General features: G+C 36.9%; 1 protein-coding gene and 1 long non-coding RNA gene across 3 annotated transcripts; one reads left to right on the top strand and one right to left on the bottom strand.

Annotated features, from left to right (window-relative positions):
- Window positions 1-8,562: 8,562 nt before the first annotated feature.
- On the bottom strand, window positions 8,563-10,430 carry LOC126589837 (uncharacterized). Its single transcript, XR_007611951.1, has 3 exons — window positions 10,352-10,430; window positions 9,227-9,553; window positions 8,563-9,124 (listed from the first exon to the last, which is right to left on the bottom strand). It is a non-coding gene; the product is annotated as an uncharacterized LOC126589837 (long non-coding RNA).
- Window positions 10,431-13,777: 3,347 nt separating this feature from the next.
- LOC126589833 (CEN-like protein 2) lies at window positions 13,778-15,114 on the top strand. 2 transcript variants are annotated; one of them, XM_050255264.1, is made up of 4 exons: window positions 13,778-13,981; window positions 14,100-14,161; window positions 14,715-14,755; window positions 14,835-15,114. In XM_050255264.1, the coding sequence occupies exons 1-4, from the start codon at window positions 13,778-13,780 to the stop codon at window positions 15,050-15,052; spliced, it is 525 nt and encodes a 174-aa protein (XP_050111221.1). In that variant the 3' UTR covers window positions 15,053-15,114. The 2 variants fall into 2 exon arrangements, with proteins under 2 accessions (XP_050111221.1, XP_050111220.1); XM_050255263.1 differs by having other exon boundaries at window positions 14,715-14,759; window positions 14,839-15,114.
- The last annotated feature ends 63 nt before the right edge of the window (window positions 15,115-15,177 follow it).

Below are 15,177 nucleotides of genomic sequence, written 5' to 3'. Positions count from 1 at the left end.
CTCCATAACTGAAATGAAAACTCTATCACATCTTCACGAATAACACAAAATCTAAATATTGAATCTCATACACTAACAGCAAATCAATAACCCAAAATCCCAAAATCTAGAAAACCCTAAGTTACTCTTCTTAAATCCCTAAAATTGAATACCTTTTGATTGAGAGAGAAGAGGGGATGCCGCAGGGTTAGCATGCTCACAGCCATAAGGATGGGTGCTAGAGCTAGAGGGAGGACTGAGAGAGAAGAGGGGACTGCGAGAGAAGAGGGGACAAGGGAGAGAAGGGGAAGAAATTGAAGGCATGGACATGGAGGGTCTCACAAATATGAAGCTTGGAATAGAAAGGAGGATGCGGGTTATGGAGAAGAATGGAGAAATGGACATGGAGGAAGCTGGAGGCAGGGAACGATAGAGAGAGATGAGGGGAATGAAAATAAAATAAGTGTGGCTGCGTTAAGGAAATGTGTGGTTGAGCTAGGGTTTTGTTGATTTGGTCAACAAAATTAAAAAAACTCTCCAAAATCCGGGAGGCATGAGGAGGATTCGAACCCATGCGCTTCACCAGCTTGGAATGTTTCACTGAAACCAACTTCACAATAGGTTTTGTTTTGTCATAATTGTATGACTAAACTATTTATAAACATTGAAACAAATAATTAAATATATATATATATATATATATATATATATATATATCGGTTCGGTTCAGTTTAGTTCAGTTCTTTTTCGGTTCGTTTTTTTAGCCTCGGTCCGATTTGGTTTTCGGTTTTTTGAACCCACCCATACTCCTTAACAACATTGGTAGGGACATGAACATGTACATAACCAATGATCTAATCCATCAAGATGGAATTAGATTCTGCAGGGTTGAGGTTCCGGAGTACTATCCCTTATTCTTGAAGTTTGACGTCTTAGGTGCGAAGGATCACACTTCAGGCATGATGCCACACTTTGGCAGGCCCTGATTCTACCTTTCAGTAGACTCCAGCCGAATTGGGTCCATACCTTTCTTTCATGTTTGTGGTAGTAATCAGATCTGAGAATTTAGTAAACTTTCACTTTCTACACTGCTGTGTTAGGAGCCAGTTAGAAACATGGAAGGACGAGAAAAATATTCTCCAGTCAAATTTCGATCGGATTTATAAACTTCATAATCATACTCATTCATGGACATAATCATGGTGTTCTTCAAGCAATGTCTTTCATGATTAGATGGTTCATAACAGCGAGCCATAGAGCCATATAATCCTCGTTTGGGAGGTACTTCCATTTGTAATACTTTGGGTATAAGTCTTCGAATAAAGATAATAGCAGAGGCTTATTTAGTTCTTCCTTGCCATTGTTGGCTTCAATGGTTTCTCAGCTTTTTGTTAATCAAGTGGAGATTCACGTCTTGTACCCCATGAAGGAAAAATTTTGTCCTAACTAAGAACAAGTAAGAACATTTGAATACATATGCAAACTATTAACACATTAAAGTAGGCATGCATTAAAAAACAATTCATAAAACCCATGACTTTCAAAGCCTAGTATATGGTGAACCAAAAGACTCTTTAACAACATTAAAGAGAATTAAGAATTTAGAGATTCTTTACCCTTGAAGCTCATCCTTGTTTACACAAGGGATTCACCCAAGTGGAGGGCCTTCAAGTCACCTCCATGCTCCTTGGATCTTCCTTGTGATTTTCCTCCTTTTAGTGCTCCTTTTCTTCTTTGAGGATTTGAGGATTAGTTCTCCAAAACATCAAAAGCTTGATGTCTCTAAGTCTCCACACCAAGGATGAAGTGTGAAGATGAAAATGGATGACTTAGAGAAGAAAAGATTGCTAGCTAAATCCCCTCTAAGTGGCCGGCCTCTTTAGAGAAAATGAGAGAAAGTGTTTCACCTCATTTCACCAAGAAAAACCCTAATGAGAAATAAGGCTATAAAGTTGATTTTATACTTCATTTCAAGTGAGTGGCAAACTTGTAATTAATCCAAATTTGCAACCCCTCACCCTATGGCCGGCCTTACCTTGTTATTGGGCTAATTTGCCCATTTTGTTTTAGTTGTCATACAACTTAAACATAATGGGCCTTGTGGACCAAAACGCTTTTGGGCCCCGAAGCCCAAAACCAACTTAAAAGCCTAATACGAACATTTCGTATAATTAATTAACTAATTAATTAATCTTGACCATTTTTCAATTAAACAATTTAATTGCATATCCATCTTATTTATTTCTTCACTATCATCCTTACTCGGTGTACGATCCATTAGGTTCCATTCAGCGAGGTAGTGGGCGATTGTTACTCTTAACGATCGATTGTGAATTGAAACCACATTTCAATTCTCCCTTAAAATTAGTGTTTGCTAATCATTAGGGCTTCCACAAACTATGAGTGACACCTAGCAGTATGTCATGGTTACCCAAGCTAAGTAGAATTGGTTGGAGAACCTATCCAGTTACAACTACAATGCAATACGGTCATTCTCTAATACAATACTCTTAATCACATTGTTTAAGTGATAGTTTGTTTCATGTCTACTATCCAATGTGATACTTCTCTATATGATTCAATTGAACATGATTTGGAACAAACTTCCTAAGTCATATTCATACGCTTTGGCCAAAGACTCCCGAATCATATCTTAGAGTATTCTCCTTCCACCATGGAAGGTTCGAGATCCCTTGTTGTACATTCATATGCCTACATGACTAGATAGCTTGATCCCAACAATGCCGTGGACACTCCAATGGAATGCCATTTAACATGATCAAAGATCAAGGACCTAACCATTAGACATCTATGATGCCTCAGGTCAAAGGACTACTTTGCATATTGCAACTATCGAGTTCTTACATGACATGTATGTTTGAACTCTCTTTTGATCGTTGTTCAGTGTACTCGATTACTCTTTCGAGTACCTATGTGTTTGTCTTAGTGTCCAACACTAAATGACTTGAGACTTGTCATACTCGCGCTTGAGTCGACATAACACATACTAACCTTAGCGGATTGTCAATGCCCAATTGGCAATCCTATGGCTAGGAACGTTTTAGGAATGAACATAAGAGAAAGGTCTCGTTAATCTAACTTACTTAAATCACTTATCTCTTAGATCAAATACATTCCTTGGATTCCCTTATTGCTTAAACACAAGATACAATAAATAGTGATTAACAATAAGCTTTGCCCTTTATTAAACATATAAAAGTTTAATACATTAAGTATTCCAAAAGCTATTACATCAAATGAGTGGCTTTGTGGGCATACTTCCAACACCCCACATAAAGTGGTTTACATTAGAAACGTCCAAATAAGGGAAATCAAACTTGTGACGGTTCGACAATTCATTGAATTGAAGGGAACAAGATTGTGACTGGTGCTATGGGATTGAATCATCCATAAACATCAAAGTTAGAACATTCGAGTTCTAAGACATGGTTTACATGAAAAACATCAGGTTTTCATGGGTGTATTGTTTTATGAAAACTTCGAGTGTCAAAGGAACTAAATTTGAAACTACAGGTTCAATTTTGTTTATGAACGTTTAGTTCATAAAAGAGAGGTTCCTACAAGAAACACAAAATGCAATATGCTGATTTAAGTGTAGTTGATTTCAGTTTCTTCGGGAACTCAAGTGTGAGAGCTTCAGGACTACGAAAGGATGTCAACGGTTCAAAGTATACAAATAAATTATTGAATTGATAATGTCCGAAAGCGATCTTCAGGTTACTAATTTTGGATTAATTATCAGATTAATGGACTACAGGTCACTTTTAATTAATTCAATACATCGAGACCATACGTGGTCGATCGTGGAAGCAAACATAATAATAATATTCGGGTTAAAATTATTTATAATGCAAAAAAATAACATTGGATTTGAAAACCATAGCCCAAAAGGCGTGAGTAAGGCAAAGCTCTAAAGGCTTGGGTTGGCTACAAAAGCAGCCCAAAAGTGGCAACAGGCCACGGGCTGAGGGAAAAGAAGCCCATCAACAAGCTGTTGGCATTCTTGGGCTAGACCAATGCAGGAAGTAAGCCCAGCCAATGTTGGCTTACGAGTCAACTCACGCGAAGCCTAGCAAAGCTTGGGCCGTAGGACAAGCCCAACTTGCAGGATTGGCTATGATAGCAACAGGCCAGGGCTTTCTCAAGCCTAGCAAGCAAAAGCTTGCGGATTGTGGGCTCAGGGTGTAGACCGGGGCTTTAGGCCCATGGGGTTAGTCAACTTAGGCTGGAGCCTGGTTGGATTTCAACACGACAACAAGCCCAAAGGCCTGTGCGCATGGTCTAGGTGTCTGTAAGACACTGTTTTCTCCAAATGGTTAGGCTTCAGGCTAGTGTGGTGGTGCGACTATGGTGCCGCAAAAATACCAATTTTCCTTTTTTTTTCTTTTCGAATCTCTAGGGTTAAAAAACCCTTAATTGCTTCTAAATTAATTTCGATACTTTGACTCACAAATTCCACATAGCATAATTGCGTATTGCATGAACAAGTATATATATTGACAAAATATATGAACATATATATAATTGAAAGGAAAATATAAATATAGGGGGTTTATGCATCATGGGGAATGTTTTCATGCTTCATGGTCGTTTCAAATATCTTCCTTTATTTTAAGCATACCTGATTGGCAGAAAACAACAAAAACCTTTGAATTTGTAGAAGATCAATCTCGGAATGTCGGAATTGCATCTCCAATGCGTTGTATCATGTTCAACAAAGAAAAATTAAGTTGAATCAATAGCATGTAGATCAATTTAATAAAATAATAAATTAATCATAAAAAGAATGATTAAAACGTAATACTCCCCTGATTGAAGATCAAACTCTCTTTAGCACAATGTCAAGAGCGTGCTGATAATGTGTTGTAAGCATAATTTACTAAACAATTATGAAGGCCATATAGAGAGAGAGGGTGCGGCATAGAGAGAAAGAGAGAGAAGTGTAATTGTGAGGTGTATTCTATTCCACCCCATTGTGCCTTTATTTATAGTAGTAGGGAATGTTAATTCCTTAACCTTTTAGGATTACAACTCTAATAAGATATTAACTACTAAAGGGAATATTAAAAGATATCCCTAGATACACTAGGATTTACACAATTACATTTCTAATCTAATAGGACTGCAACTAAATATATATATATATATATATATATATATATATTTCTTTATTTATATAATTTGACACACACATATGTAATAAAAAAATGCCTGATATACGTAAAAATTCATCCAAAATAATTTACCTACATAAAAAATTGATGTTATTTGATTCAAATAGTGCACCTACTATTAAAATTTTAAAATGTTAGAGTGCTTAAAAAAAAACAACATAATTTACCCAATATATGGAAAATACATGCGAAATAATTTAACTACATGATAAAGCAAACCCAATATCTACAAAATACATGCAAAATAATTTACCTACATAATAAAACAATGTTATTTTATACAATACTAATTTACCTATTATTTGTACATATAATAATAAAATGTGCCCAATATATATGATATTGATACATACAATATAAAATACCTACATAATAAAGGAATGTTATTTGATTCAAAATTTATTTACTTACAAAACAAAGTAATGTATATATGTAATAGTACATGGAAATAAATTGCCTACAAATGAAGGAATGCTATTTGATTAAATATTAATTTACCTATAAAATATAAATTTTTGCTAATCATAAATTTACATATAGGTAAATTAATTAGTATAATATTTTTTTATTGACCTTATTAAGCATGTATTATTATATATATTAGGCATGTTTTATTGTTATTATATATTAGGCAATGAATTTATAACATTATTTTTTTTGCAAAATCATTAATTCTCCCTTACAATCCATATGGAATTAATTGTGTACATCAAACATTAAAATATGGGTATTTTAGGCATAAAAAAACTTTTAAATGTGTAAAGTCAAACATAATTAATGAATTTACTGATGTGGAATCTAGTCAATGAGTTTTGTTTAGTGAAAATCTTATGTCGGGTTTTATATGGAGAAAATTAAGTTTCTAGGGCTAAAAACATATTTTCAGTAAACTTTAACAACTATAATGCAACCTTACAATGCATGCAATTCAGATGCTGAATCATTCTTATATTATACAACCTTATGAATGAGGATCCTCTTCGAATCCTCTTTGTGAGGATCTTGGGGATCCTCAAATTGTATCCATTCATCGTACATCATGAGGTCATAAATCATTTTAAATATTTTTATTTTAAATTAAATATGAATAGTACCTGACCAAAACTGACCGCACGATATATGATGAACAGACACGATTTGAGGATCTTCATGACCCTCACAAAGAAGATCTGGAGAGGATCCTCCTAGCAACCTTAACAGGAAAGTTGGAGGGCCCAAAGTGAAGCACAGTGATTGGGTAATTCTGTGAGTCTACTGTAATATTTTCCATCTATATTGTAACAAGGCATCTACTTTGTAACAACAATGTTGGTGAACTTGTATTAACATCATTTTATGACCTCACCATTCATGGGCCGAGCCACTAAGGGACCAGAGTGGTCATGGGCTCATGCTGACCATTGTGTAAGAAATTTCTAACGGTCTTAAGCTTGCAGTTGTAGAATTGTGAGGCAAGAGGAAGAAGATGAATTGTCCTCGTGAAGAAATTGAGTCGAAGGACATTGTATCTTATATTTTCCTAATAGTTTTGTTTGTTTTGTTTTTGTGGACTAGTGAAACTTAGAGGGATGAGGTTTTAAAATCGACTTTAATGTTATTTCTAAAGCAACCCAATAAACTATTATTTGCAACCCTCTTCTTTTTCCTACTTTTTCTGTCAAACGATTTAAACCAGATTGCTTTGTATTTTCTTCCTATAATTTCAATTTTTTTTAGCGGTTACCCAGCCATCTACCTCCCACTTCCTTGTATTATACACTTCTTTTGATTATCCTTATTAAATTTAATGGGTCTTTTAGTTTTGTGTAGATCACTTCGAATGCTCATGCTATGAGTTCAAAATTTTTCTCAATACATATATGAAAGGCCCTCTCTCACAAAAAATTATGGCTCCACCACTGTCACCATTAGTATATACTGTTGGACAATATGTCACATCCCGGCCCGGGGCGGATCACTTCCCGGGCCTGCTCCACCACCGTAGCACGATATTGTCCGCTTTGGGCCCCGACCACGCCCTCACGGTTTTGTTTCTGGGAACTCACGAGCAACTTCCCAGTGGGTCACCCATCATGGGAATGCTCTGGCCACCTTCTCGCTTAACTTTGGAGTTCCGACGGAACCCAAAGCCAGTGAGCTCCCAAAAGGCCTCGTGCTAGGTAGGGATGGGAATATACATTTAAGGATCGCTCCCTTGGGCGATGTGGGATGTTACAATCCACCCCCCTTAGGGGCCCGACGTCCTCGTCGGCACACCACGGCCAGGGTTAGGCTCTGATACCAATTGTCACATCCCGGCCCGGGGCGGATCACTTCCCGGGCCTGCTCCACCACCGTAGCACGATATTGTCCGCTTTGGGCCCCGACCACGCCCTCACGGTTTTGTTTCTGGGAACTCACGAGCAACTTCCCAGTGGGTCACCCATCATGGGAATGCTCTGGCCACCTTCTCGCTTAACTTTGGAGTTCCGACGGAACCCGAAGCCAGTGAGCTCCCAAAAGGCCTCGTGCTAGGTAGGGATGGGAATATACATTTAAGGATCGCTCCCCTGGGCGATGTGGGATGTTACACAATACATGTTGGACGGTTATCATGTAATCTTATGTTTATTGTAATTACGAAGCTGAATCACATTAGCACCTAACGTCATGTTGTATTAATCTTCACATGAAATTTGAGGACCAAAAAGTAAATAACGATGGTTGAACAAGTTCATAACGTCCACTCCTAATGTATTATGATTGTGACGTTAAAAAAAAAAAAAAGCATAAATACTCTTAAAGAATGACGAGCGCCATAGAAGTTTTGTTCTTAAAGTTTCTCCTTAAAAATTTGAAAAAATTAATCAAATCGGTCACTGTGTTGTGATCTAAACCCTGTCGAATATATGAAATTGAAATAATTTTAGAAGAGTAGTAGAGAGATCACATTTTGTACCACATTAGCGCACCAACTAATGTAGCAAGTGATATATACATGTTATGTCAATTAACAAATTTATCTCATTTAATAGTAGTTTTGTGCATCATTTAATTGCACTACAAAAAAACACTTTAGACGGCCAAAATCTTTTTTCGTCGTTGGAGAGTTTAACCAACGGAGGTTCGTCATAAAAGAATAGTCGGGCACCTGTCTTCCCGAAACAAATTGACCCAACGGAAAAAACTTACCCGACGAATGTTATCTCATCAGCTAGCACATAATTAAATGATTTAATGGGCTTTACTCGACAGCCAGTCATCGGGCAAACTCTACGAAACCAAATTTAAAATTATGTTAAACCTTTTGCACGACGAAAGGTCCGTCAAATTGTTTTTTTTTTTTTAATTAAAAATTATTAAGTATTTTTTTTTATATTAAATCATTTATTTAAATTTTAAAAATCAATAATTATAATAAAGATGAATAAAGAAAATTTACAACCAAAATGGAATTGTTTCGTGCAATTAAATTACAACAACTAAAAAATGAAAATAAAATGTAAACTACTGTGGTGGCTGCTGAGATAGCTGTTGGTGTGGTTGCTGGGGCAACTTCTGGAATGATTAGGGGAATGCCTGCAAAAGTTCGGTCGGGGCCTCGAGAATCTTGATGCCTGAAGCTGATAAGGACTGGGCTACGACACCGAAGTGTAGGTGCACTAATTCTCGGTCCTTCGCAGCAGCCTGTGCCAAGTGCTGACCTTCTTCCTTTTGGCACACCAGCTCCATCTTCAGTTGCCCAAGTCTGGAATCAGTCTCGATCGATAAATTAGAGTTGGCTGAAGAAGAAGAAGACCCCCGAATTCCTGAACCACACCACGAACTTCCTTGCCTTTCCTTCATCCAACCTCATCCATCAGCATCTGGAGAGACACCTCTGGTTCAAGTGTCAGCTCCTCCATAGGCACGTTCGGTTGCTGCTGGGAGAGGTTGGGGAGGTACTCGTCCCTCTCCTGAACCATAGAAACCTACAAAAAAAAAAAAAAAAGGAAACAAAATAAGGTTATCGGTCATCATTTGAGCTTTTTATTGTAATGGATTTACAAGTAAACATAGAAATGAGTACTTACGGAAATTACGTTTGCGACCTCGTTGCCATAATTGGCGTGTATCTCCCTTCAAACCACCACTCTCGGAAATGATTTCTACCCACCCGCTATTCCTCCACCCGATAAGATAAGGATCGAGAACCGGAATGGTGAAGGTACGACTTCTTCTCCTAGCTACCTTTATTTGCTGTTGTGGAGTCGCCTGGAAGATCGAATAGCCAATTGAATCGCCTGGCAGATTGGACGACCCAGGTCAAGGCATAGACGTACTCACGCCGGCGGTCGACTTGGCAGTGGTCGCTAGGTCCTGCTAGCCGACAAAATGGCACTGGGGGCCGACCGCTCACTCTGAGAAGAGGTGGAAGTAGAACAGCGACGACTATTAATCAAACGAGAAGACATATGTGGAAAAAGAAACCATATAATTTTTAAAATTTCAAAAAAAAAAAAATTATAAAATTGCGTAACATTTCAAATAATTTATAAAATTGCGTAACATTTCAAATAATTTATAAAATTTCCTAAAATTTCTAAATAATTTCTCATATGTTTCAAAAGTTTCACATATTTCAAAAATTTCAAATAATTTCTAAAACTGCCTAACATTTCAAACAATTTCTAAAAGGGAATTGTTATTAGCACTCCAAAAGTCTCATTATACATTCCTCAAAAGTTTATTTTTCTTTCTAATCATAGAAAGTTTGGAGTGCCAATGACAATTCTCCTTCTAAAATTGCCTAACATTTCAAAATTTCCTAAAATTTCATTGACCACCCACCATACCCCACCAACACCGTACCTAAACCACCCACCCCACCACCACACCACCATCTCCACCATCGCCACCACCAATACCCCACTCCAACACCACCGTGCCCTTACCCACAGCCACTGAACACCTCCTCATACCTACCCCTATCCACAAATCGCAAAATATTTCAAATTGAATCACACAAGAAACAACCACAATTTCAATTCCTAACATAAGCAATCCGCTAATCACAATATCCTAACAACTTCAAATTGAAAAAAAAAAAAAAAAAATAGGAGAGCGAGAGACATGCAGTTGCTGGGCACGGGGTAGAGAGAGGATTTAACACACATAGAGGACTAAGAGAGAGGATTTGAGATCGAGAGAGAGCTTACAGGGTTGAACGGCACGAGGAGGAAGAAAGCATAAGGTTATGGGGCTATAACATTTTCAAACCTTTGCCCGATAGAAGGTTAGTCAGGCAAAGGCTTTTTAAAATTTGACACGTGTTCAAAACCCTAAATTTCTGTTGGGAAAACACAATAACTTCATCGGGCAACGTCACCAAAATTTGGGAATACTTCGTCGGGTTACCCCTCTATTTTGGGGGCCAATTTCAGTTTTTGGAAAAGTTTTTAGAAGGCTTTTTCAACATTGCCCGACGGAAGGATAGCTAAAGCCGACATAATTTAGAAGGTTGGTCCGACGAAAACGAGTAATCCATTAGGCAAACTTAAAAGAAATATTTCTCTACTTTTGAACATTAAGTTCAAACGGTTCAATAAAAATCATCGAATTTGATGATCATTAAATTCATTGTGTGCTTTTACTCTTGATTTGGGGCATTGTTAAAAATGAACAAAATCGAAGCTAAAATAACTATTAAATAATGAATTTTAGTTTCTAACCATCAAATGATTTTGTCCCGTTACTTAGTCCTCGAACATTTTTTTGGGGATGATTTATGGCATTGGAGATCTTGAAGTATATGCAAATATGTTTGACGATTGGATCGTGGAAACAAGTTTTGTAGAATGTGTATCCCCTGGTAAAGAATGGATTCCAAAACACTTATGGCTCATTTACTAATCTATAATCATATTGAAAGGAATTGAATTGTGGATGAATTGGAATGATATGGAATCAGAATCAGATTACTGTTAAAGTTGTTTCCTAATACTATTTGGCATTAGAGTAGGAATGAAATTAATCTATATAAACTATTTACTAATTCACATAAATCGGAATGAAAACTAATGTGATTATTAAAATACCCCTATTTTAACTAATATATTTTATATGCTAATTATATTTAGTAAAACTTTTATTCTTTCATTTTTTTTTATATTTTAGTAGAGAAAATAAATATTTTTTTATGTTTTAGTAACACTTATTTTTTCCATTGGTCCTCTCCTTACCATCATAAAGCAAACCAAAAAAAAATAAAAATAAAAATAAAATAAAAAAACTTCCTTCTACCCCCCCTCCTCCTTTTCTAAATTCTCCAAGTACCCAGTAATTTGTTGCAATTCTATCTATCTACTCTCTTTTCTGGTTGCGAGACCACCATCTTCCATGTTCTTGGGTCTTCATCGAAAACGCGAGCCGGGTCGAGCTATCTTTAGCAACGCGGTCGTGCGGGTCTTGTTAATCAAGGGCTTGAAGGCAGCTTCTTTGGCCATCCATCACATCATAAGGGTTGTAAACATCATCATCCCTTGGTTAGTTCCTGACATAGTTCTCATCTTCGTTTGGAGTTTAAGGGTATTATCAGTACAAAAATTGGAATCCAAATACGTCCTGCCATTACAGAAATGGGATTCTTGATTTTAGGCGGGTCCCACTATTTCTTTTTATTCCGGATGTTTTAGTAAAAACTTGAATGACTTTTGATGTGTGCATTTCCGTTTCCTACCATTTCATTCCCCTTTAGTACGCTTGCGCTTAGAGTTTTTTCTATACTTATATTAAGTATAATGTAAGTTTTTGTTGTATCCACTATTTTAAATATTTTAAATTGATTGTCTAGTTTGTTCATCTTATTCTTCTACGGTTGAGTATTGTATTTGAAAAAAAAGAACAAAATTGGAGCTAGAACGACTGTTAAATTGTGAATTTTATCTTCTAATTGTCGAATGATTTGTCCCGTTACCTAATCTCCGAACGTTTTTTGGGTGATTTTTGGAGTAGGAGATCTCGAAGTATATGCATGTGCCCTCGTAAATAATGGATCCAAAACACTTAAGAGTGTTTTATATACTTCTATTAAATACAATGCAGTCTTTCGTGAAAAAAGGCTCAACCATATGGTTTAGAGCTTTAGAACCCCTTACAAAACAAACAAACAAAAAAAAATTGAGAAAAAAAAAAGAAATTTAAATGATACTAGCCAATGCTATGATACAAGACAAATTCGATTTTGCACTGCCTCATGCATTTGTTGGCATTCCAATATACTTAGAGTTTATTATATACTTCCATTAAGTACAATGTAGTCTTTCGTGAAAAAAAAAAGGCTCAGCAATAGGTCTTAGAGCTTTGGAACCCATGATGGTGGTATCCTTTTCATGTTCTTCCACATGCAAGACATCCAAGTAACTTTTGGAACTTATGACGGTGGTATCCTCTCCATGCTCCTCTCATACTTACTTCTCTGGATTTTACCACCAATACTACTCTCTAGACCTACATAATTGAAGGCACACCTCCTTCCCCTAACTAGCCGCGTGGATCTAGGCACCGTCTTCTGGTTGTGAACTCAGGCCCATAGTTGTGCCTTTGCTGCTATTGCTTTTCATGAGATACTTGGGGACTTTGTGCAAAGTGGTGAAAGGGTAGGGTTTGGGTAATGGGAAAATGGGGCATTGAAGCAAAGAAGAAAGGGAGAAAGAGGAAGAGGAAAAGGAGGGCATGGAGGAGAAAAAGGAAGAGGAAGGTACTGAGTAGAAGGATGAAGAGGAAGAGGAAGGCATAGACTTATAATTGACGGATAGGGGATTGCCTGACGAGCCATTCACTTGGGCAAATACAAGGAAAACATCAGGCAAAGGTTATGTTGGTAGATATTTATTACACATCATTATGAGCTTTTGACCAACGACAGTAGATCTTAGCTGACATATAGTGTTGTCGAGCATAGCCTACCTAGCCGACTAAGACAGGATTTGTCAGGCAAACCGTTTGATCGTCATTTTTTCCCTCCTCGAGCCAAAATGTCGCCCCAACGAATTTTGACTTGCCCTACGAATATTTTCTATCACTTAAGGGTTTTGGGTAAACCCTGAATGTTGACCATCCTCGCCTTACCAACTCAAATATCCGTCGGGTAAAGAGACTTTACAAGACGAACTCTTGTTGGGCAAAACTTTGTAGGGCAAGCCCTATTTTCTGGTAGTACAATTGTCGTATCATGTGGTACATCAATATGATACAAAAATGTAGTAACCTAATTTTAATGGTTACTAAAATTCTCCATACGAACAAACCGATTACTAGAGAGTATATATGTCCGCATACAAAGAAATATAAAAAAATTATCATCTGTTTGAAAACTCATGAAAAAAGAAATTTAGGGCCACTTTCACAATAACGTTGCCTTAAAAGTTCTTATTTTACATAGAAAACACAGTCCTAGACTTTATGTATCTTCCACCTCATAAACTATTTTCCTACCCCACTTGCCTTCAACTTTGATGGATCTCTGTAGCTTCAAAGGTTCTTCTCTCAACACTATAAGTATGGGTATCTCCAATCCAAAGCCAATTAAGAAACCAGCTGCTTCCTCAGGAAAAACAGAAAGGTTGTAATCTTTGAGAGATATCATGGCAATGATGTCATCAGATCCTCTTGTGGTTGGGAGAGTTATTGGAGATGTTGTTGATTACTTCTCCCCCAGTGTAAGAATGACAGTCACATACAACTCGAACAAGAAGGTGTATAATGGGCATGAGCTATTTCCTTCCTCAGTAACCATCAAGCCTAAGGTTGAAGTTCATGGAGGCGATTTGAGGAGTTTCTTTACACTGGTACGTGCATGTCACCCTCCCAGCTTCTATATATTCTCTTGTTATCATGTTTATATATACCATAATTTATTTTCTTAAATAAGGATTTAATTTAAAATAGTTATTTTGTTCTTTGTAGGTCATGACGGATCCAGATGTTCCGGGCCCTAGTGACCCATACCTGAAGGAACACTTACACTGGTAAACCCTTCCCTGAAGAGATGATCATAAAAATGCAACCTTAAATAAGGAAAAGAAAATAAAAGGCAATCATTTTCCCGGCCCTAGAGACCCATATCTGAGGGAACACTTACACTTGTACCGACCTCTAATTAATTAACTTGCGATTATATCCACCTGAAGATTAAAATATGAAACACAAACCTTTTATACCGCAGAGAATATCAGTTATTAGGCGTTACCAATATTTTTACAAGACATCGAGAAAATCATGCAAATTATAAACTAAATATGCGTCTTTTTTATATAACATAAAATTAACTGCGTCCTTGAATCTTACTGATCTTTTTCCTTTCCAATAAGTTTGTATATTTACATGATTGACCTGGTAAATTTATCTGGGCTTTTTTTCCTGTCAGAGATGGCCTGATGCAGGGAGTTTCTATTTCCTTATAATTGTTTTTGGATAAACCTACATAATCAGAAGACAGAAGCTTCTATTGCATACTCATGAATTCAGTGTGATAATTTTGTTAAAAAATTTGGACTAAATAATTGGCCTTCTTGATTATAGGATTGTGACTGACATCCCAGGCACTACTGATAACACATTTGGTAAGTCCATTATGTTCTTAGAGAGATAATGAATATGATTTTTTGTTTGTTTGAACGTGTGATATTTAATTAAAAACAGGAAGGGAGGTGGTGAAATATGAAATGCCAAGGCCAAACATAGGGATCCACAGGTTTGTGTTTCTTCTGTTCAAGCAGAAAGCCAGGCAGACAGTAATCCCTCCTGCATCAAAGGACCACTTCAATACCCGAAAATTTGCAGAGGCAAATGACCTTGGCCTTCCTGTGACTGCTGTCTTCTTTAATGCCCAAAGAGAAACTGCTGCAAGGAGACGCTAAAACAATAGCACTGACCGAAAAAATCAGCTCTGCTCTCCAAGTTGTACCTTGAAATGGATGGTTTACAATAAATAGTAGGGGACCTGTCTGTTTAAAATTTGTGCTAAGTGCACCTAACAAAAGTT

Source organism: Malus sylvestris, chromosome 11, assembly GCF_916048215.2.
Source record: "Malus sylvestris chromosome 11, drMalSylv7.2, whole genome shotgun sequence".
Taxonomy (NCBI): domain Eukaryota; kingdom Viridiplantae; phylum Streptophyta; class Magnoliopsida; order Rosales; family Rosaceae; genus Malus; species Malus sylvestris.
This window is presented reverse-complemented; position numbering and strand designations above follow the sequence as displayed.